Here is an 18,455-nt window from a genome sequence, read left to right as displayed (position 1 = left end):
GTTCCTCAATGGAGGATATTTATTTTGTGAGTCAGCTTAAATGCTGAAGCTGTGAGGAACTGTATTTTTGTTGAATGAAGTGTAATATATAGAGTAAACCGGAGCTAAGCGTCTTCTGCCAATAGCTGTCATGGGTGAATATGGTTGAGATGCATTTATATCGTCTGTTACTGAGATGAGTAGCACCAAACCTCAATTTTTTGGATTCCAGTTCTTCTCTAGATCTGTTTTGTTTCTTGTCTAAATGGGTTTTCCTTTGTGGAACCAGGTTTAGAATTGGGATGGACAGGTTACCTTGACTAGAACAAGAGCCCCCCAAGTCCTTATCCTTGGACCCAAAGGAAGCTTGATCTGGAAAGTCTTCGAAACAAGCGGAGGTAAAACATAGGCCAGTTTCTGCCAAATATATGTTGTTTGCTAACACTAGCAGCTAGGTTCTCCATGCTGGTGCTGTTACAACAGAGTGTTGCAGGTGTTGCACTGGTACAAGATGTTGAGCATTGGGACGTGATCTGGTTCCTGTCTTAGTAGGGATTTTTTTATATATATATCCCATATCTCATATTTAACTTTTTTTTTTCCTTTAAGTAACATCATGTGTGATTTTACAATAATCTGTAGTTTTGGCACTGTATTATATTTCTTAGGTTTTGTTCTGGTATCCGAATTGCAATGAGAGAGAGGTGTGCAATGTTTTATAACCCAAGGGAAGACGTGCTGGAGATCTGAAGTTCTAGTTTCTGCTTTCCAGGACTGCTTGTGGCTGGTGTTTAAATCATGCCACAGATGCTACCTGCGTGCGGCAGATACTCGTCTGTATGAGACAGTTTTTAATGTATATTGGATGGTGTTCCAAATGATGAAGGCAGTTTTAGGAGTTGAATGTAATAGGTAACGACTTCAGGACAAATCAGAAAAGATTCGCTTTTGCTATGTCTACACAATTATTTTGTGAGGGCCTTTCTTCCCAAGTGACTGCACGTGGAATGGAAAAATTCAAACGTGTGCATTTACTTTGTTACCTCTTATTTTATTTAAAAGCCTCAGCTTTTCTGTTCAGTTCCAGCTAGAAGAACAGTTTCAGTTACATACTGAAAATACTGTATTTTTAGCTAACCAAGACATTCTTTATGACTGAGCATACTCAAGGTCTTGGGGATCTGTATTTAATTTTCTGTCTGCTGGAAAAAAGAGAAATCCCATGAAATTAACTTTTTTTTGTTCTCTTTCCAACCAGTGTACCAAATATGCATTCAAGCCACCTTTTTAACGTTCCTCTTGCCCAGCAGTTGGGTATCCTTACTGTGCTTATAGGGGACAGGTTTTAATGCACCAGCCCAGTTTTCGTGTACCGGGACATGTAGCTCCACTGTAGAAAAGGAGCAAATTGTTAAATATACCAGGAAGAATTTACTGAATGTTTCAGCTGCTCATGACGAAAACGAGCACCACGTCTCCGAGGAAGGTACGGGCTGGGGTGATTCTGCAAACGCTGCTCTGTGTGTACGGCAGCACACAGTTAAGTCATTAAAATACAGTCAGTTACCTGCACTCCTGAGCTTGCCAGCAGATACGTTCTTAATGGATTGTTGTAGCTTTAATGAAATCCAGTCTCGCTGAATCACTAAACTTGCTTTCTCCAGGAAGGCTCTTTACAGGGACCTGACAGATCACCTCTCCAGTGTTTCCAGACGTCCTGGCTCTCTAATTCTTCTCCATAACGAGTTTTGTGCTGCACGATAAAATATTCATGTTAAAATAGGTTCTAAACTAATTATCTGCAGCCAGCAGTTGCCGGTGCAGTCATTTGCTGTTAGCTTGGCTCAAGTTAATGGCTTGTATTTCAGTACAAATAGTCCCTCCTGGCTGTTTCCTGTCACCGATTCTTATCCTAAATGGAATTTCCATGTGTGTCTGGAGCTAATTCTTCTGACGTCCAAAGGAGCTTTCTCCTTCTACTTCTGCACCCCGTTTCTGAAGAGGAGGATGTGTTATGTATTATGCAGTTGCTGCAACTGCATTTTCCTTAGAAGCAATGGTCTAGTAGGTCTTTTCTCTGCACGCGGTGTGATTATACTCTGAGCTTTCTTTTACCATGTGCATTTTTAGCAACAATAAAAAAATAGATGTTCTACATCCAGTGACCATTCTGTTTGGGTATTGAAGTTACCCAGGGAAAAAAGGGAAGAAAGATAGTGATATATCGTGGGAAGACACACAGGTTAAAATAATCTCAACTTTTATCAGGAGGTGTGACATTAAACTGGCATCATTAGAAAATCCTGACTATGTTGATTTTGAGCTTAGAAGTGCCCTTAAAGAGGAATACGATAGATGGAGGCTGAATAAAATGGCGCTGGGTTTCAAAAGGGCTAATGGCTTTTTTAATTTTCAGTATTAGCTGTATGTGGTAATCAAAACCTTCAAGGTTTTTACTCCCTCCTTTTCTTAGAGACAAGTTTGTATTAAAAATATTGACAGATTTTAATCTCTTAATATTGCCATATGTCCACATACTGTAAAAATGTCACTAAATGTATGAAAGTAATTTTGACTAATCACATGTCCGTATGCCTAATTGTTGGTGGGATCAAGGCCTGTGAGTACTAACATGGAAATGATTTAGAAATCTTTTTTTTTTAAAAAATCTTCATGTTTATAGCAAGTAATTTAAACAGCTTGCAGGAAAAAAAATCTGCTCTAGTCTGTATTAATTTTTCCCACATTAGTCCTAATGGGACTTTTGTAATCTGACATGTCTAAGAAATTCATTTAGACATTTAAATTTACTGTAGATTCACAAGCGTGTATTACAGAAATGAAGACAGACTCTTGCTACAGGTGTCTAAAGCTATTTGATACCTGAAAAGATTATTTCATTTTCCATTAAACTTCATCAGGCATACACAGACTTGATGCAATCCAGCTGATCATCTTCAGCTCCCCGTGTACCCCACACGGGTGCACCCTTGGCGTGCTCTTTGGGAGCAGAGGGGATTCACCAGAGATCCGCTGGAAAGGAAACTTCTGCAAAATCATCGACGTTGCAGCATGTGCAGAATCTCTCCGCAGTCTGCACGGGTCACTCGGCTCATGCGAGATCCGCTCATTTTCCCATTACTTTGTGTTATTTATTGTGGCATTTCACCATTAAACCGAGGTTATGAGCTTGGTGAGGCAGGGCACCGTCTTTAGCTTCCTGCATCTTTAAGAGCCCATTTAAGGTCTCTCATTTGTGGAATTTAAGCTTTAGTTCAATGTAAGTTTACAGACGACACCAAGCTGGGCGGGAGTGTTGATCTGCTGGAGGGTAGGAAGGCTCTGCAGAGGGACCTGGACAGGCTGGATCGATGGGCCGAGGCCAATGTATGAGGTTCAACAAGGCCAAGTGCCGGGTCCTGCACTTGGGCCACAACAACCCCAGGCAACGCTACGGGCTTGGGGAAGAGTGGCTGGAAAGCTGCCCGGAGGAAAAGGACCTGGGGGTGCTGGTCGACAGCCGGCTGAACATGAGCCGGCAGTGTGCTCAGGTGGCCAAGAAGGCCAACGGCATCCTGGCCTGTATCAGAACTGGTGTGGCCAGCAGGAGCAGGGAGGTGATCGTGCCCCTGTACTGGGCACTGGTGAGGCCGCACCTCGAATCCTGTGTTCAGTTCTGGGCCCCTCACGACAAGAAGGACATGGAGGTGCTGGAGCGTGTCCAGAGGAGGGCAACGAAGCTGGTGAAGGGCCTGGAGCACAAGTCTGATGGGGAGCGGCTGAGGGAACTGGGGGTGTTCAGCCTGGAGAAGAGGAGGCTGAGGGGAGACCTCATCGCGCTCTACAACTACCTGAAAGGAGGTTGGAGCGAGGTGGGGGTTGGTCTCTTCTCCCAAGTAACAAGCGATAGGACGAGAGGAAATGGCCTCAAGTTGCACCAGGGGAGGTTTAGATTGGACATTAGGAGAAATTTCTTTACTGACAGAGTGGTCAGGCCTTGGAACAGGCTGCCCAGGGAAGTGGTTGAGTCCCCATCCCTGGAAGTATTTAAAAGACGCATAGATGTGGCGCTTAGGGACATGGTTTAATGGTGGACTTGGCAGTGGTAGGTTTATGGTTGGACTTGATGATCTTAAAGGTCTTTTCCAACCTAAATGATTCTATGGTTTTGTGATTCTATGAATAACGAGGATGGAGGAAGAAATGGAGGAAACAAAAGCAGAGTGAGTTAAAACTTGAAGCAGCCGAGAGACTCAACTTACCAACAGGACAATGTTACTCTCAGGTATTTTTAATGGCTTTTTATCATTTTTTGAACCTTCATCAACAGAGACATCAAATGACAAAAGCCTCCCCCTCGCCCTCCTGTTGCCATAGGACAGTTGGGGAGGGTCTGTTGAGGTTTTTGGGTGACTTATGCATTTTACATGAATCTTAAATCTCTAAGAATTTGAGAGGAGGTAAGTAAAATTAATCGCATTGTTAGTCTATGTGTTTTTCATGTTGTACAGTGGTGCATTGGTGCATTCACTTAGTGGGGCTCCGAAAAGAGGGGAGAAAATAGTCTTTTATCTATGTACTACGAAGCTGTGAATGTTTAATGAAGTTTTACATCGTGTAAATTTTAGCATGAGGAAATTTTTACCGCTATCAATCTGTTTCATATTGATGCTGAATTTTGCACATCTTCAATATTTATGAAATTAAGGAGCAGTTAAAGGGAAACCGTTCTCCCAGCAATGCAGATTAGTATACGTGTGATTTGTTTCCTTTTCTCCTTGACTCTGTTTTCCAAATAATCCTTGTCTCTGCAGAGTGTGAATATCCAGAAAAGCATTAAGTGATGTGACTTGAGTCTCTCATGCAAGGAGCCAGAGGAGCGGTCCTTTGTAGTGGGACTTGAGGGAATACAAGTTTTTTCCTTTATTACTTTGTATTCTTGAATGCTCTTGTTTCATAAATACATAGTTTACTGTACGCTCTTTCTGAAAGGCTCATCACTCTGAGTGTTGCTGAAGTGATGATTTTCTGCTACATGAAAGATGGCTGATAGAAGGTAGAAATTGATATCTTGATTGTGGCTGTGCTTTCAGGTATTTGATCACCGGTATTTCAATGATAATTTCTTCAATATCCTCTTGATTTGGGGAAAAATAACCCTGTCTTTTTAGAATTGAGTGGAATGAATGTTATCTTACCAAGAGATGAATGTAGATTTAAAATTCAGTTGATAGCAGCTATATTATGGTTTTAGCTTGATTTTCTAGGAAATGAGTCCTATCATAAAGGAAATGAGTCCTTTATGACTGTTCTGTCTGTCCCTCCCCTCTAATGTGATTGATATCAGCCAAATCTGAAAGAAGAAAAGGATGCAAAGACATACGCAATTCCTGGCGGGGGGGGGGAAGTGGATATCAGCAACAGCACAGAGGAGAAAAACAGTGAGGGAAAAGCAGGTAGAACTTGGCCACTCTGGTTAGCAGAAGCCGCTGGCCAGGGACGAGACACAGAGCTTCAAACCAACCATGTTTGATGGTGTCTCCTGGGCAAATGTTGTAGAGAATGTATGGAGATTTATGGATATTGCAGTGTGGGAAGCTGAAGGGACAACATAAACACATCTGTTTCTCTATCTTGATCCTTAAACGGGTTTTGGAACTGGAAGTGGAAATAGCGTTTAGTTACTACAAGGCATCTTTATTATAGACTTCGGGCTTCATTTTTCATATGTTCAACATTCTCCACAGTACTCAAACTCAAAGCAAGCAGTAGAAGTGCTCAGCATGTCTGAAAATGGTGGAACTTTATTTTTCTCAAGTCAGAATTGAGTCCCGCATACACGGTTCTTTCTCCTGTCCCAGATCCGTGATTTCTCACGAGCCTGTATATGCATATAAAAATTAAGTCTTGCTTCTTGAGAATCAGATACCTTGATTTCAAGAGACTTAACATGAATATCCCCGAGGCTGCTGAGGCTGCACACCATGCTGGCATTCTTTGAAGGACGGGGGCATCGTGGGGACTTCTAGCACCGCTGCAGAACCCTTAAATATGCATCAGTGGAGTATTTGGTAGATGATTTTGAGACTACCTTTTTGCTTTGAGCAGAGCTCAAAGTGGAGTATGGGCAAGACAAAAGTTGTGTGAATTAGCACAGTGTGGTACTGAGGTTAATTAGCTCTGGTGAGAGGCATTAAACTAGGTTTTGTGTCTTGCTGGCTGCGTAAATGTGAGTAATGGGTTCTTGTTTAATATGTTTAGGCATGACCTAGGTCCTCCTAGGAGTTCTTCCACCTCCACATTGTCTCTGTGCATAGGTATTTAGCTCATCTGCCCCCTTCCGTTTGCAATCAATAAGAGGTCTTGCAGGAATAGCCATGCATAAATAGCTGTGCTGTTTTCTTCTGGGTGAGAGCATCAGTAGCGCTGCATCGGGCGCTCGCCGGTCCGATGTTTGTTCAGACTGGAGGAGGACGAGTCTTTTACAAATGTTACATGGATTTATCAGGGAAGCAAAAAGCTTTGGCTACATGAAACATCAGGCAAACAAAAGCTGCAGTGGGGAGAATATTCTGAGTTTTAAGGAGCATCAGCTTTGACTTGACACCCCTCATTAGACAGTATGACTTAAAGCAAGTTGAATGTAGACTACTTTGGTATTTAAGTCTTAATGTTGTCTGCTGGAATACGCATGGGGTTGGCAGTTGCTGACCTTTCGCGTCTGCCTTGTCTAACTCTCCTTTGAGAGAAACCACTCAAATATCCTCAGCCATAATTTCCTTATCTGTGGAAGAGAAATAATGATGCTAATGACTTATAAGACTTCACTGATTGTGAAGACTGATTAGTTAATGCTTAGAAATCACAGAAAATGCTCCATTATTATTTATTAATAATGGCTCCTTCTTACATGAATGAAAACGTTGGTCTCACTTGTAGCATTTCTGTAAAAGAATCTTGAGAGGGAGGAAAAAAAAATTAAACCCAAGTCCTGGGTTTAACTGAGATAATCCTGGGTAAGTCAGTTAAAGCAGGAGAAATCCCTAGAAAAGAATAGCCGTATTTATACAAAGTAGCTCAGATAGTGCAGGTTATGCTGCATCTCCATTCTCTTGCTGATCTAACTGCTTAAGGAGCCCAGGAAAAAAATAAAAGCTTAGCATGCCATTATTAATTGTTATGGCTCTTAATCGGGGTTTTTAACTTTAATTCCTTGACTCATCCCTCTTTTTCTTTTTCTCTCTCTTTTTTTTTTTCCCCCTTCCTTGCTGGCCCCCCTGTGGCCTAACCAAATACCTTCCTAATTAAATTTAATAATAGAAAGAATCAGTAGTGAGGTGTGTTGTTCTGCTGGGAGAGGGGATGGTTGAGACTAATGTGAACAAAAGAGAAATGATTTCTAGTTTCAGCTGAACTTCTCGAAACTCTGACCTGAAGCAGTGGAAGTGGAGTCACAGAGGTGCTGGCAGGGAAGGGTTAAACATGAAGTCTGATCTCCTCTTTTCCAGGGAGTGTTTTGCTGGCATACATTAGAGTAAAAGGGTCTATAAACTTTATTTTGAGAGCCCTAAAGAAAAGTAAGCTTTGTGTACCAAGTCCCAAGAGTTTTTAAGAAAGTGGATCAATTTAGTTAAATTGTGAATGAGTATTCTCCTGTGAACATCTGTAAACTGTTGAGTTTAATTGGCCTACAGCTGGCTCTGATTGTAGCTTTGGGGGGATTTTTTTTTTCTTTTATTTAGTATCTCATTTCCTTTTCCCTATGGTTTCCTGGTGTCATTTGGGGGTTTTTTGGTGGTTGTTTTTTTTTTTTTTTTGCATGTTAAAAAGTAAATAATAACACATACACATCGCCTTCAAAGAGCCCTAAAGAGAAGTGGGCTTATCTGGTAGAGCATCCTTTTGTAGGCACCTCTCACTGCCTGAGCATCAATGGGTTCCAGCTGCTTGTAGGGATGGAGGCTGGGTGTGAAAGGTGTTTGGGAACTTGGTTTATTAGATTTGTTTGCTTTACATCGCATTTTTTCCCATTTTTAGAGTCTTTTCAGAGTTGTTTTTTTTTTTTTTTAAACAAGTTAACAGGCAGTGTTGGATGGTTTGTACAGTGGAACTCAGCTTTGAATGGTGAGAAGGGAAAGGACAAACTCTTTTCAGCTGACTTTTCTTTTGTCTGGCTGAGATGTGAGTATAACAGTGGGTTATACTTCTCTCTTCATAGTCCATTACAAATAATATAAAGAATGAGTTTGGTTGTCATTTTCTTACGACCTCAATATTGTCCATTGTCAGAAAGAGCAGAATTAGATGACAACAGGATGGTACAAGGTGTGACTGTGACCTTAAGTTGACCTGCCAAAGATTCATGATTTCAAAGTAGAAAACCCACTGAATGGCCTAACTTTTGGGTTTTTTTTTAATTATTATTTTCTCCCCAGAGCCACTGGTCATTTTTCCTGGCTATTAATTAACTAACTGGTTTTTTTACCATTTGTTGAACTTAGGACATTAAAACTGGCTGTGCAGATTTAGATTTTTTGCCTTTTTTTTTTTCAAGGTAAAGATGCACTTTATATTAGAGCTAGATACGTTAACATTTATTAACATGGTTAAAATAATATAATCTGTCCTCGATTTTGCAAAACCTGAATTAGAAAATTTAGCAAGAAGCACCTATAATTATGACAAATAATATTTTGAGAGGATGGGTGGAGAGAAAAAGCTGGGGGAAAAGCTGTGCAGAGAGCAAGGCAAATATATATTTACATATAATATTAAAAAAAAGCCTAAAAACTTAATAACATTTGATGGAACATCTGGCAAAGTGTGTGGCATTGTTTTGCCAAAATATTTACTGTATCAAAATGAAGACAAACTTCTGTGCATTTCAGGGGTTGGAATATAATTGCATGACAGAGTAGAATTTATTATTATCTAAAATATTGTTAACTGGCTTCTCTCTTAGAGATTGATATTTCCAATTAAGATTACAGGGTTTGGAGGGCTGCCTGCGTCGCCGAATCCAGCTCCCGCACGTTTCTTAGGCGGCGAAATCTTTCAATGCTGCTCATAAACTTGTCAAACTCCATGGCGGCGGTGGCTGGGTGTTTGTCCTCCCTGTTCAATTGGAAGGGTAATGCGGATCCTTGCTGCTCCCGATGGGGAGAAGCTGTTTTCTAATTTCCAGCTGAAACTTGTTAATGACCAGTTTTACTACCAGCTTGTTCTTCTGCCAGGAAGGATTAAGCTGTTTGTGGGAGGGATGAAGAACAGCTGGTGCTTTTTCTTTGGAACCGGCGGGTGATGATACAGGCTGGAGTAGATAAACCTAAATTGTGGGAAAGCTGGCGTTACTTCAGTGGAGGAAGCGGTTTGAAGGCATCGGATTAGTAAGTCCAGCGTGCTGGAAGACCGCTGGTCTAAATGGTAGATGTTCACTGAGGTGGGACAGAAGTGACCCCTCTAGCAGCTGGGTCACTGTGGTTGCTGGTTACTGTGATCTCCTAAGAAATTCCCCCGTGCGATGGAGGTTCATGCTTAATTTTGGGGCGTTTGGGTTAGTCGCAGCCGGTGTTGGTAGGAGGGCGGTTGGCGTAGCATCTAATTAGGAGGCTGGAATGGTCCAGCGGATGTTTACTTTTTTTAAGCATGGCAGAATAGTTAGATGAAAACAAAAGAAATTAAAAAAAAAAAAAGGGAGGGAACATGAAAGAAGTTGAGATTCGATTAATGTTTGGCCTTTTTATGGGCCATGCATTTCTTTTAAGGGGAAAAGAGAGCAAGGAAAAGTCAGTGTGAAATGGCTGTTGCAAAAGCAGTCAATGGTGAGGCACAGGCTTGTGAAATAAATTTGAAAGGGGCGAGAGAAATTACTATGGGATGAAGTCAAGGGAATAAAAATGATGCAGAAGAGCAGCCTGGAGAAGAGAGGCTATAAATGTGTTTTAATGTATACAGATGTTTTTCGAGCACCACCCATGAATGCTCCCAACATCAGGAGAAGATGGAGTTTTTGGGAAAGAAGGTAAAACATCAATAAGAATGAGGTTTATATTTAACAAATCATCATACAAGTGATTTGGCTTAACATTATTAAAGGAATGTGGTGGAACAGATGTCAGAGGAAAAAAAAAGATTCTTAAGGGAGGAAGAAGAACATACAGAAAAGGAAGGATACACCAGAACAGGTGATCAGATGTTGCAGATTTCTGAAATCTTGCTAAACTCCGAAAGGACCAAATTGAGAAGTGTGAAATGTGGGATGGGAGCGGAGCCAGCCTGTGAGAAACAGAAACCGACTTAAACCTTTTGTAATAATTAAATTTTCTTGGGTTGGGTTTGAAACAATTGCCAAAGCAAAAATTGTGACTTTTGAACGCTCAAACACTGTGAGAAAGAAAAAAAAAAAAAAAAAACAACAAAACAAAACAAACCCAAACCAAAACCAAACAAACAAAAAAAAAACCAAAAAAAAAAAACCCAGGAATTATTCAAACTGATTTATTTTTTTGGTAGTATCTGCTTTTGCTGTATTTTATTTTAACATTTTTTAAAATACTCTTTGTTTGTTAGCTGCACAGTACGGGAGTGTAGGAGCAAATCCAGGTTAGGTGTCTGGTGGTGTGGAGGAGGACTCCTATTTGGTGTTGTTCCTTAGTGGTGAACTTCATTATCCGTGTGCTGTGGCAAAACAAACATGTTAAGCAAAAAATTAGTTAAAATTATTTTTAAAGATATGGGGAAGCTTCAACTAAAATAAATATGAAAATTTGGAATTCATTAAAAACTGAAAATTGTGTATAAATATTTATGAGGAGGAATGGTGCTAGTGAGGAAGGAAAGCCATCTCAGAAGGCTTCGTGTCAATCAAAACACCGAGATTTGTTCAAGATTATTTAAATTCATAAAAAGGTGGATCATTTGGAATGAATCTTACATTCGAAGCGAGCGAGGTCAGGGAAGAAACATCAAGGTCTGGTAGAGGGCTTTTTTTTGTGTGTGTGTGATTACTTGTGGTTTAATACTAAGTGTTGCAGCGTCACTTCTGCAAAGACGTGCGAGGGCGGCAGGCGGTGTGAGCTGCTCCAGCATGCAGAGCATCAGCTCCATGCTTTCTTGAATGGAGAGAAAATAAAAAACCAGGCTGGAAATGGAAGAGAGTGGCTTACAATTTGATCAGACTGATTTGTTGTATAGTGTCATGGCTGAGAAGAAAAAAGGAAAAATATTTTTTTTCAGTGAGAATAGGCATAAAAGGGAATTCAAGGGCATGAACATGAGACCTTTCACGGTGCCTGGAATAGACACTCAGAGGATGCCCCAAAGATGTCACGGGGGCTCTGCTCTGCCCTGTAGCACCGGGGTATTTCAGGGGGTACAATTTGGGGAACTGCATTTTGATCTTGGCTAGTTGTTTGTATTGAAGCCCATTTCTGTCCTATAGGTTTTCCCAAATCCAGCCTTTCTGGCCATTAGGGCTAGGCATGCAGGCTACGTATGGTTTTCCCAACCACAGCAGGGAGGAGCTCTTGGATGCCACTGAAGTTCTGCAGGTTTTTTTAAGAACCTAAAAACACATCAGAGTATTTGGAGGTAGTCGATCACACAAATCACTTTATAACCATAGATCTTGTTTTCGCTGCTGAAAAAACAGCAAAAACATTGTCACAACTTCCACAAACCTTTAAATTCATATTTATGTGGATTTGTATGACTTGACCGTTAGTGTGTCACATCTGCTCCTATGTCTTTGCTGTAGTCTACAGCACAGGTTTTACTGGAGTAAGCTACAGAACTGAAAATCCAATTGTACCAAGATTTTAGAGAGAAAAAAAAAATGATGTTGAGCTCCTACTCCTTGTACCTTGAAACGGTTGAGGATTCAGAGTTTTCCTGGAAAAGAGAGGAGCTTGTGGCAGTAAGCAAAAGGCTGCAGGGTTTGATTGGTGGGAAATGCACTGAGAGGGACAGTTCTCCAGCCAGGGAAGTTTACGACATCTTTTTTTTTTTTTTCTTTTTAAAAGAGGCAAAATCTGCTTGGACAGTTACTAGCTAACGTGTATCTGGTCTGTTGAGGGCAGCTAGTGCGTTTTGAAAAGAGAAACTAAACAAATGCTGGGTACTGGCAGGGATGGGAAATGTTGCAAATCGCAGCTGTGTTAACTCAAAGGAGGAGACGGATTTCTTGATGAGCTGGCTTTTGTCCTAAACTTTTCTCTGTTCCAGTTGAATAAAATGATGATCCTCGTAGTCCTAACGACCATAGCTTTCTGGAAATGTAAAATTACCAGATCTCATTAATGCTGGGCTATATCATTCATCAAAGCACTTCTTATGCCTCATGCTGGCTCCTTTTCTCTCCCCCTCTTAATCTTTCTCTCATTATAACGATGTGTCTGCCCTTTGGACCGATCTGCTTCCAAGGAGTTGACACCTGCAGAGATATTATTTGGTGAAGACTTGTTAACTCTTTAATAGTTGAAATGCTGAGCCTTTGGTAGGAGAAACACAATCTGGTGGAAGCTGCTTTGCAGAATGAGCACGGCTGTAAATACCCTGGTAACAAAGACCGGGCAGATGATTGCACGCTAAGGAGAGGAAATTATTTGTGTACCTGTGCGGTGCTTTCTTCTGAAAAACTATTAGTCTCGTTGTCAACAGGTCGTACAAATGCAGTAATGGCATCAGCTTTTCTGTTGCAAAGATTTTCTGTTGCTTTGGAGACTTGCTCCCAACCTAATGCGTTTTTCACATGTGCCTTGTGTACCTGGATAACTCAAGAATAACGATTTCAAAATAAGCCCAAATGCCATGAAATTAGACCTCGCTGGGGACAAATGCCTTTGACATGTACGTGGAAACTAGTTCTCCAGATGATACTAATAGTTCTGTAGCACCTTTTATCTAAAGAACTAAAGCACTTTGCAAACACTCATATTACAGAAGTGCTGCACTGATCAGGTATTTTAGCCAAATAAATACTGTGTATAAAGGAATTTTCAAAAGAGCTTTCAGCAATACCTGTCACTGTTTCAGCATCTTTATTCAGTGACTGAAGCGCTTATTTTTCTCAGTAGGGGATGCCAATTTACTGATGTACTTTTCAGTTAAAATCCAAGTTCCATAAGGCAGATTAGCAGTGAGAAAATGCAAGTCTCATTGGAAAAAAAAAAAAGAGTTTGAAAGTTGTTTTAAAGTCGATTCTGTAATAAATGAGCCAATTTAAAAGATGTATCGGGTGCCACAAAAAAAGTCACTGGAAATTGCGAGATCTGTGTTGTTCTGAGACCCCCACCTATCATGCTAAGTGGTTGAGAGTTGCCGTGTTCATCCTTTCTACTCTGCATCCATCTGTTCTTGCCTTAAATTATATTTCCTTTGTAAACTCTAGGGGGTTCATGTGTGTTTTTGTCATTATGCAATGACGAGCACACTAATGTTCTGATCAACATCTAGACTCATAGATGTTGATAGTACAGTTTTTAATCACTTAATTAAAAAGCATTATTTCTCATTTAGTATTTGCCAAGCTCCTGACAATATTTTGGTAGCTGATATTCAGAGCTGACGTATCATAATAGTGGTCAAAGAATATTAGCTTGGAGAGGTGTAGCCAAGTTCTGCAGGAGTGAGGTTGAATAGAGACTATTTAGTATTTCCATTAATCGTCTCTAAATACAAGGTGGGATTGGAGAGGCTACTTGAGTTATCCCATCCTCTTCGAGTCATTACAGTCAATGAACCACACAGGTAGAGGAACCTGTTTATGAAGACTTGGTTTTTCTTTGTCCTCCTACTGAGAAGCAGTCCAGAACTTCGCTGCTGTGATATTTATAGACATTACTTTGATATCCCATCTGGATTTTATTGTGGTCAAATTACATTTCATGTTTTAATACTGTCTCTAAACAATTTCTTCTCTCCCCTTGTGTTTACTTCCCTGATCTTTTTATTTAATTAACCAAGCTATCAGTTTTTTCTTGTAAGATGTGCTGATCCTTCTCTTGGCATCTGAACAGGCTTTCTGTCTCTGTTCTGGTTTCTCCTCAATTTGAATTGGTATTCCAGATGGTGTCTCACCAGTTCCTTAAATATTCACGGTATTCCCCTCCTGACCTTACTGGAAATAGTACACCTGCTGTATCTTGCATCGTGTTTGCTTTTATGGCTGCATCCTCTGGGTGGCCCCTGGTCGTTCTGTGATTGACGGATATACTTGAATTTCTCTTCTAAAATTTCAAGCCATGCGGTCTCTACCTCATGGCAAAAATTATTCGTACCTGAATGCATTGAAATATGCAGTATTAAATTATATTCCATTCCCCCAGTGGTCAAGGTGTAGAGTATCTGATTCTCCTGTGTGTTGGTAATAACTTCCATCTCTGGTTTCATCAGCATCTGTTTTTTTTCCCCATAAACTTTTGTGTAGTTGTGATCAAAGAATAAGTGGGAATATCTCCTAAACTCGTCCTTAAGGATTTCTGTTAGTAACCTTTTTGCAGTCTAGAAGTTCGTCTTTCTGCATAAGTCATTATTTTTTCTCCCTTAGTTCAGTAACCACTGCACAGTCATGTTACCAATTTCCACCTTCTCTACCTCGATGGTTTCCTCTATCACTGTATATTTTTGTTATAGCTATTAAGTCCATTAAATGTATTTTTTCAGAAACTTGGTTCAAATATATGTTTTAAGAAACTTGGTCACTGAATTCTTTCAGTTTTGGATCCTTTGTTCCCCAAAACTTGATTTCAGTGATTTCACAGTAACATCAGCTTCTTACAGCATCTCTTCTGGCCCTTCGCAGCAGCGCTCGTAGTTCCTTCAGAGCAGGATGCGTTTTTACACCAAATAATTAATGAGGACATCGATCTTTGGCAAGTTCTTTATTGGGGACTGGTACAGGATGTAGTTGATCACTGTGCGTATTTTGTGCCTAGTGTTAAACTAGTTTATTAACTGAAGTTACCAGACGGCCGGTCCAGTAACCTTCGCAGCACAGGGCTTCAGAAAGAGCTTGATGTCCTTCATGTCCTGCTCATGGTTCGTAGAGTGCAGTAATCCCCACCCTGCACCATTTAACATGTTTTTTTCCGTTGTTACCACGTCATAGTTGGCCACTGCTGGGCTGAAACAGGCAGCAGTGCCAGTTTCCACTGTTGTTACACAGGGACTTTGAGCCAGATAAAAGCAACTGGTTTACAGTTTCTTTCCAGGCTTTAGGGTTACTCTAATTTGACACCTATATCACAGGATTTACATTTTTAATCCTTTGTCTACAGTGTGCTCATACGGCTAGTTAGCACAGAGATGCTGCTCCATCAGCTGACTGCTGACAAACAAAATAGGTAAAAGATAGCTATAGCCATGTTGGCCATGATGTCCCCAGCATCCTGGGTACCACGTGGACCTCTTGGTGTCTTGGTTCAGTGTGGCTGCTCTTAAGAGTGTGATCAGCCTTTCTCTCATAGTTATTTAGGTTGGAGGGGACTTAAGGAGTTTTTTGGTCCTGCACCCTGCTCAACATAGGGTCACCATCCAAGTTACAGCAGGTTGCTCTGACTTGGTCCAGCTGAGTTTTTAAGATCTCCAAGAATGGAGGTTCCAGTGCTTCCCCACTCTGAGATTCCCCACCCTGCAATCTCAGAGATTCCTGCCCCAATATGAAATCAGAATTTCCCTTGCTGCAACTTGTGACTTTGCCTCTCATCCTTTCATCTGGGAAGAGTCATATATAAAGAGAGCATCGATTTGAAGTTGTTTTCTTTCTAGCTAAGTTTTATGCAACCTGTAGGAGGAGGAGCATAATGTTTATGAAGATCCTTGATAAATTGTTCAACAAAAGCTAGGAATGGGTTCAAGTAATCACCAGGGAAAGCTTTTCTGGGCGGGTGGATGGTTTGTGCTAGCCTATCCTGCTAGGCGCTCTGAGTTTTAGCCTGGCTTCCTGAGGAATCAAAACTTCTATATAACTACCCAACAATTAATAAGTGTACTTAAGCAATTTTCTGTTTACTTCTGTGTCTTTGTAAAGTATAAAGTAGCTACTGATAAAAATTTGCTGTGGGTATTAAGATCTACAGAGTGGAAAATGGGTACACCACCGTGCAGAATGATCTGGCTCCCTTGTGAACTGTTGTCTGTTCTGACCTGGGTTTTGTGCAATCAGTAACCAAATTTTACATGTGGAAGGACTGAGTGTAAACCACTCTTTCCTGAAAGCAGCAACTCTGAAGAAGACGTAAGTGGTCATACCGATCTTATGCCTAGACTGCTCTGTGCGCTCTTTAAATAACGGTGAAAAATTGGACAGGTACAGAGGAGAGCTAATTACGGTTAAAGAATACAGAAAATACAGTCTCTCTACTGTCTCCAGGGAAAAAAAAAATAATGAAAAGAAGATGAAGTACCTTCAAAGGGAGAAAATACTGAGTACTGAAAGCCTGTTTCTTCTTTGGTGCACAAAGATGTAAGAAAAAACAGTAGCTCGAAGCTAAAGCGAGATATATTCAAACTAGATGCAGTCTTTAAACAGGAGCTGACGTAGCACTACAACAAAGTTGTAAGGGGAGAGACAGGTTCTCTGTCTCTGGCTGGCTGAATCGTCTCTAGATGCTACATAGATGTCTAGTTAAAAACAAGCTATTGAGTAAAACTGAATGGCCTCTTATCTATAAGAGGCCAGTCTAAATGATCTAATGATCCCTTCCAGCCCTACACTCCATGAATACGTTTAGCTTCATGAATTTCCATTAGGAAATGTTTGGGATTTTTGTTTTGTAGGGGTTCAGGAGTTATTTAAAAGGATTATTCTGTAGTCTGCATTTTTTTCTCCTGCTATGCTGCAGCTCGGGCTGGTGAGACAAAAATTAAAAGCAATTAGGAATGTCAGCAGTGCTTATTCTTCTAGTAGATTTGACAGTTCTCTGCTGTTACCACACGTGCCCGAGCGTATCAGTGTAGCTGTGCAGAAGGTGAGGAAGAGGAGTCTATCTGGACGTGATTCTGATGGATCGTGTTCTTGAAGTCCTTAAGACAAGTTCAGCACTAAACTTCTGAGGACTGAGCTGCTTTTGCTGCTCTTGGGTGACCTGCCAACGCCTTTGTAAACTCTGACAAAGTCCTTATTGCCACCGTCCTTAAAATGGCCTTTAGCTTTGCCTTTTGATTCTGCTTATCCTCTCTCGCTGTGCAGAACAGGGGATGGAGCAAGAGACACCAGCATGCATAAAAACGTGGTCCTCAACCTGATGAGCACCAGGGAGCTGTGGCGAGATTCTTGGATGCAGGTTGCTTCCCAGCCACTGCTCACCTTCTCAGGTGGAGTGGTCCCATTTCCCATAAGGGCGATCTGCTTTCATAGTCCTCAGCTTGATTTCACTTGGCAGCCAAACTGGATGTGGTTGACAGATTATGTCTGAGAAGGGCTTCAGTAATTGCTCGTTCCGTTCGGAGACTATGTCAATGACAGATGGTCACACTGAATGTTTAAAATGTTTGGGACCTCTGGATGATCCCTAAGCTTATGAACAACAAACTTTGCCAACAGTTCTGTTGTCTATTAGCAGAAGAATTTAAAATGTTGCCTTGAATTACTATTTTTTCCCCTACGTCTTAGGCATGTTTTGCTGGGTTCGTACTTTCCTGAAACATTCTCTTTTTTTATTTTTTTTCTTATTAAAGAAAGTCTCAAGATGTTAGTACAGACTGGCATAAGTAAGTGCCAACTGCTCTTGCAGACTTGTTAACAAATTTATTTTTGCCTGAGAATGGCACATATGGCCCAGAGCGGAAATATTAGGGTCTGTAGTCTTTGTGAGGGCTGGCAGATATTGTCTTTGAAGAAATAGCATTTGGGTCAGTCATAAATTTCATTTTTATTTTTATTGCCGGAAGGGCTTCTCAATTTTTTTTTTCCAAAGTGATGGTCTTCAATCATTTAACAGTCCTGTGACAGCTCTAGAGTTGCAAAAAAGAGGTGGTGGGAAAGTAGCCAATTTATTTATGGCATCCCTTTATTGCAGTTTAGTAGCTGCAAACAAGGTAGGTCTGCTTATGTGACCCATCTGAATTTCATGGACCACAAATTGCCTGCAAACCTTGGTTTAGGATGGGTTGGCTGACCTGCAGGATGCAAGTTTGATACTTTTTCTACTGCACACTGCATCATCTTTTACAAGACTTTTGAAACCAACTTCTAAGGAAGACGTACTCACTCTTACACACTTTTAATTTTTTCCTGCTTTGAAGCATTTTACATAGTTGTCTTTTCTAGGTAGCTTTTTGATCCCACAAACTCTGAAAGCAAAATAGTATATTCTTGAATTGAAGTGTCTTTCTGCAGATTCCTTCATCCCCTTCATTCTGATGGGACAAATAATGTGATTTTATGGCACGTTTATGTCCATGCACAACTGGATTCTTGTACCATTCCTACATGTCAGTAATATGATGCAGTTAACGTTTGTGAAAAGCTGTTGATA

The 18,455-nt window shown here is 40.8% G+C and overlaps 1 protein-coding gene across 15 annotated transcripts in view; it reads left to right on the top strand.

Moving 5' to 3' along the window:
- The window catches only part of EXOC4 (exocyst complex component 4), a 404,931-nt gene that overhangs the window by 150,996 nt on the left and 235,480 nt on the right, over nt 1-18,455 (top strand). The window contains exon 10 of one of the 15 annotated variants that reach the window (XM_075142497.1): nt 1,238-1,409. The exons of the other annotated variants lie outside the window; for them this stretch is intronic. Coding sequence (XP_074998598.1) covers nt 1,238-1,314 — 77 coding nt within the window. The 3' untranslated portion in view covers nt 1,315-1,409. Of the gene's footprint in view, nt 1-1,237; nt 1,410-18,455 lie in introns of those variants that run through there. 15 annotated transcript variants of the gene reach the window in all.

The sequence above is a fragment of the Calonectris borealis genome, chromosome 1 (genome assembly GCF_964195595.1).
Source record: "Calonectris borealis chromosome 1, bCalBor7.hap1.2, whole genome shotgun sequence".
Taxonomy (NCBI): domain Eukaryota; kingdom Metazoa; phylum Chordata; class Aves; order Procellariiformes; family Procellariidae; genus Calonectris; species Calonectris borealis.
The sequence above is the reverse complement of the archived record's forward strand: the minus strand, read 5'-3'. Positions and strand labels throughout refer to the sequence as shown.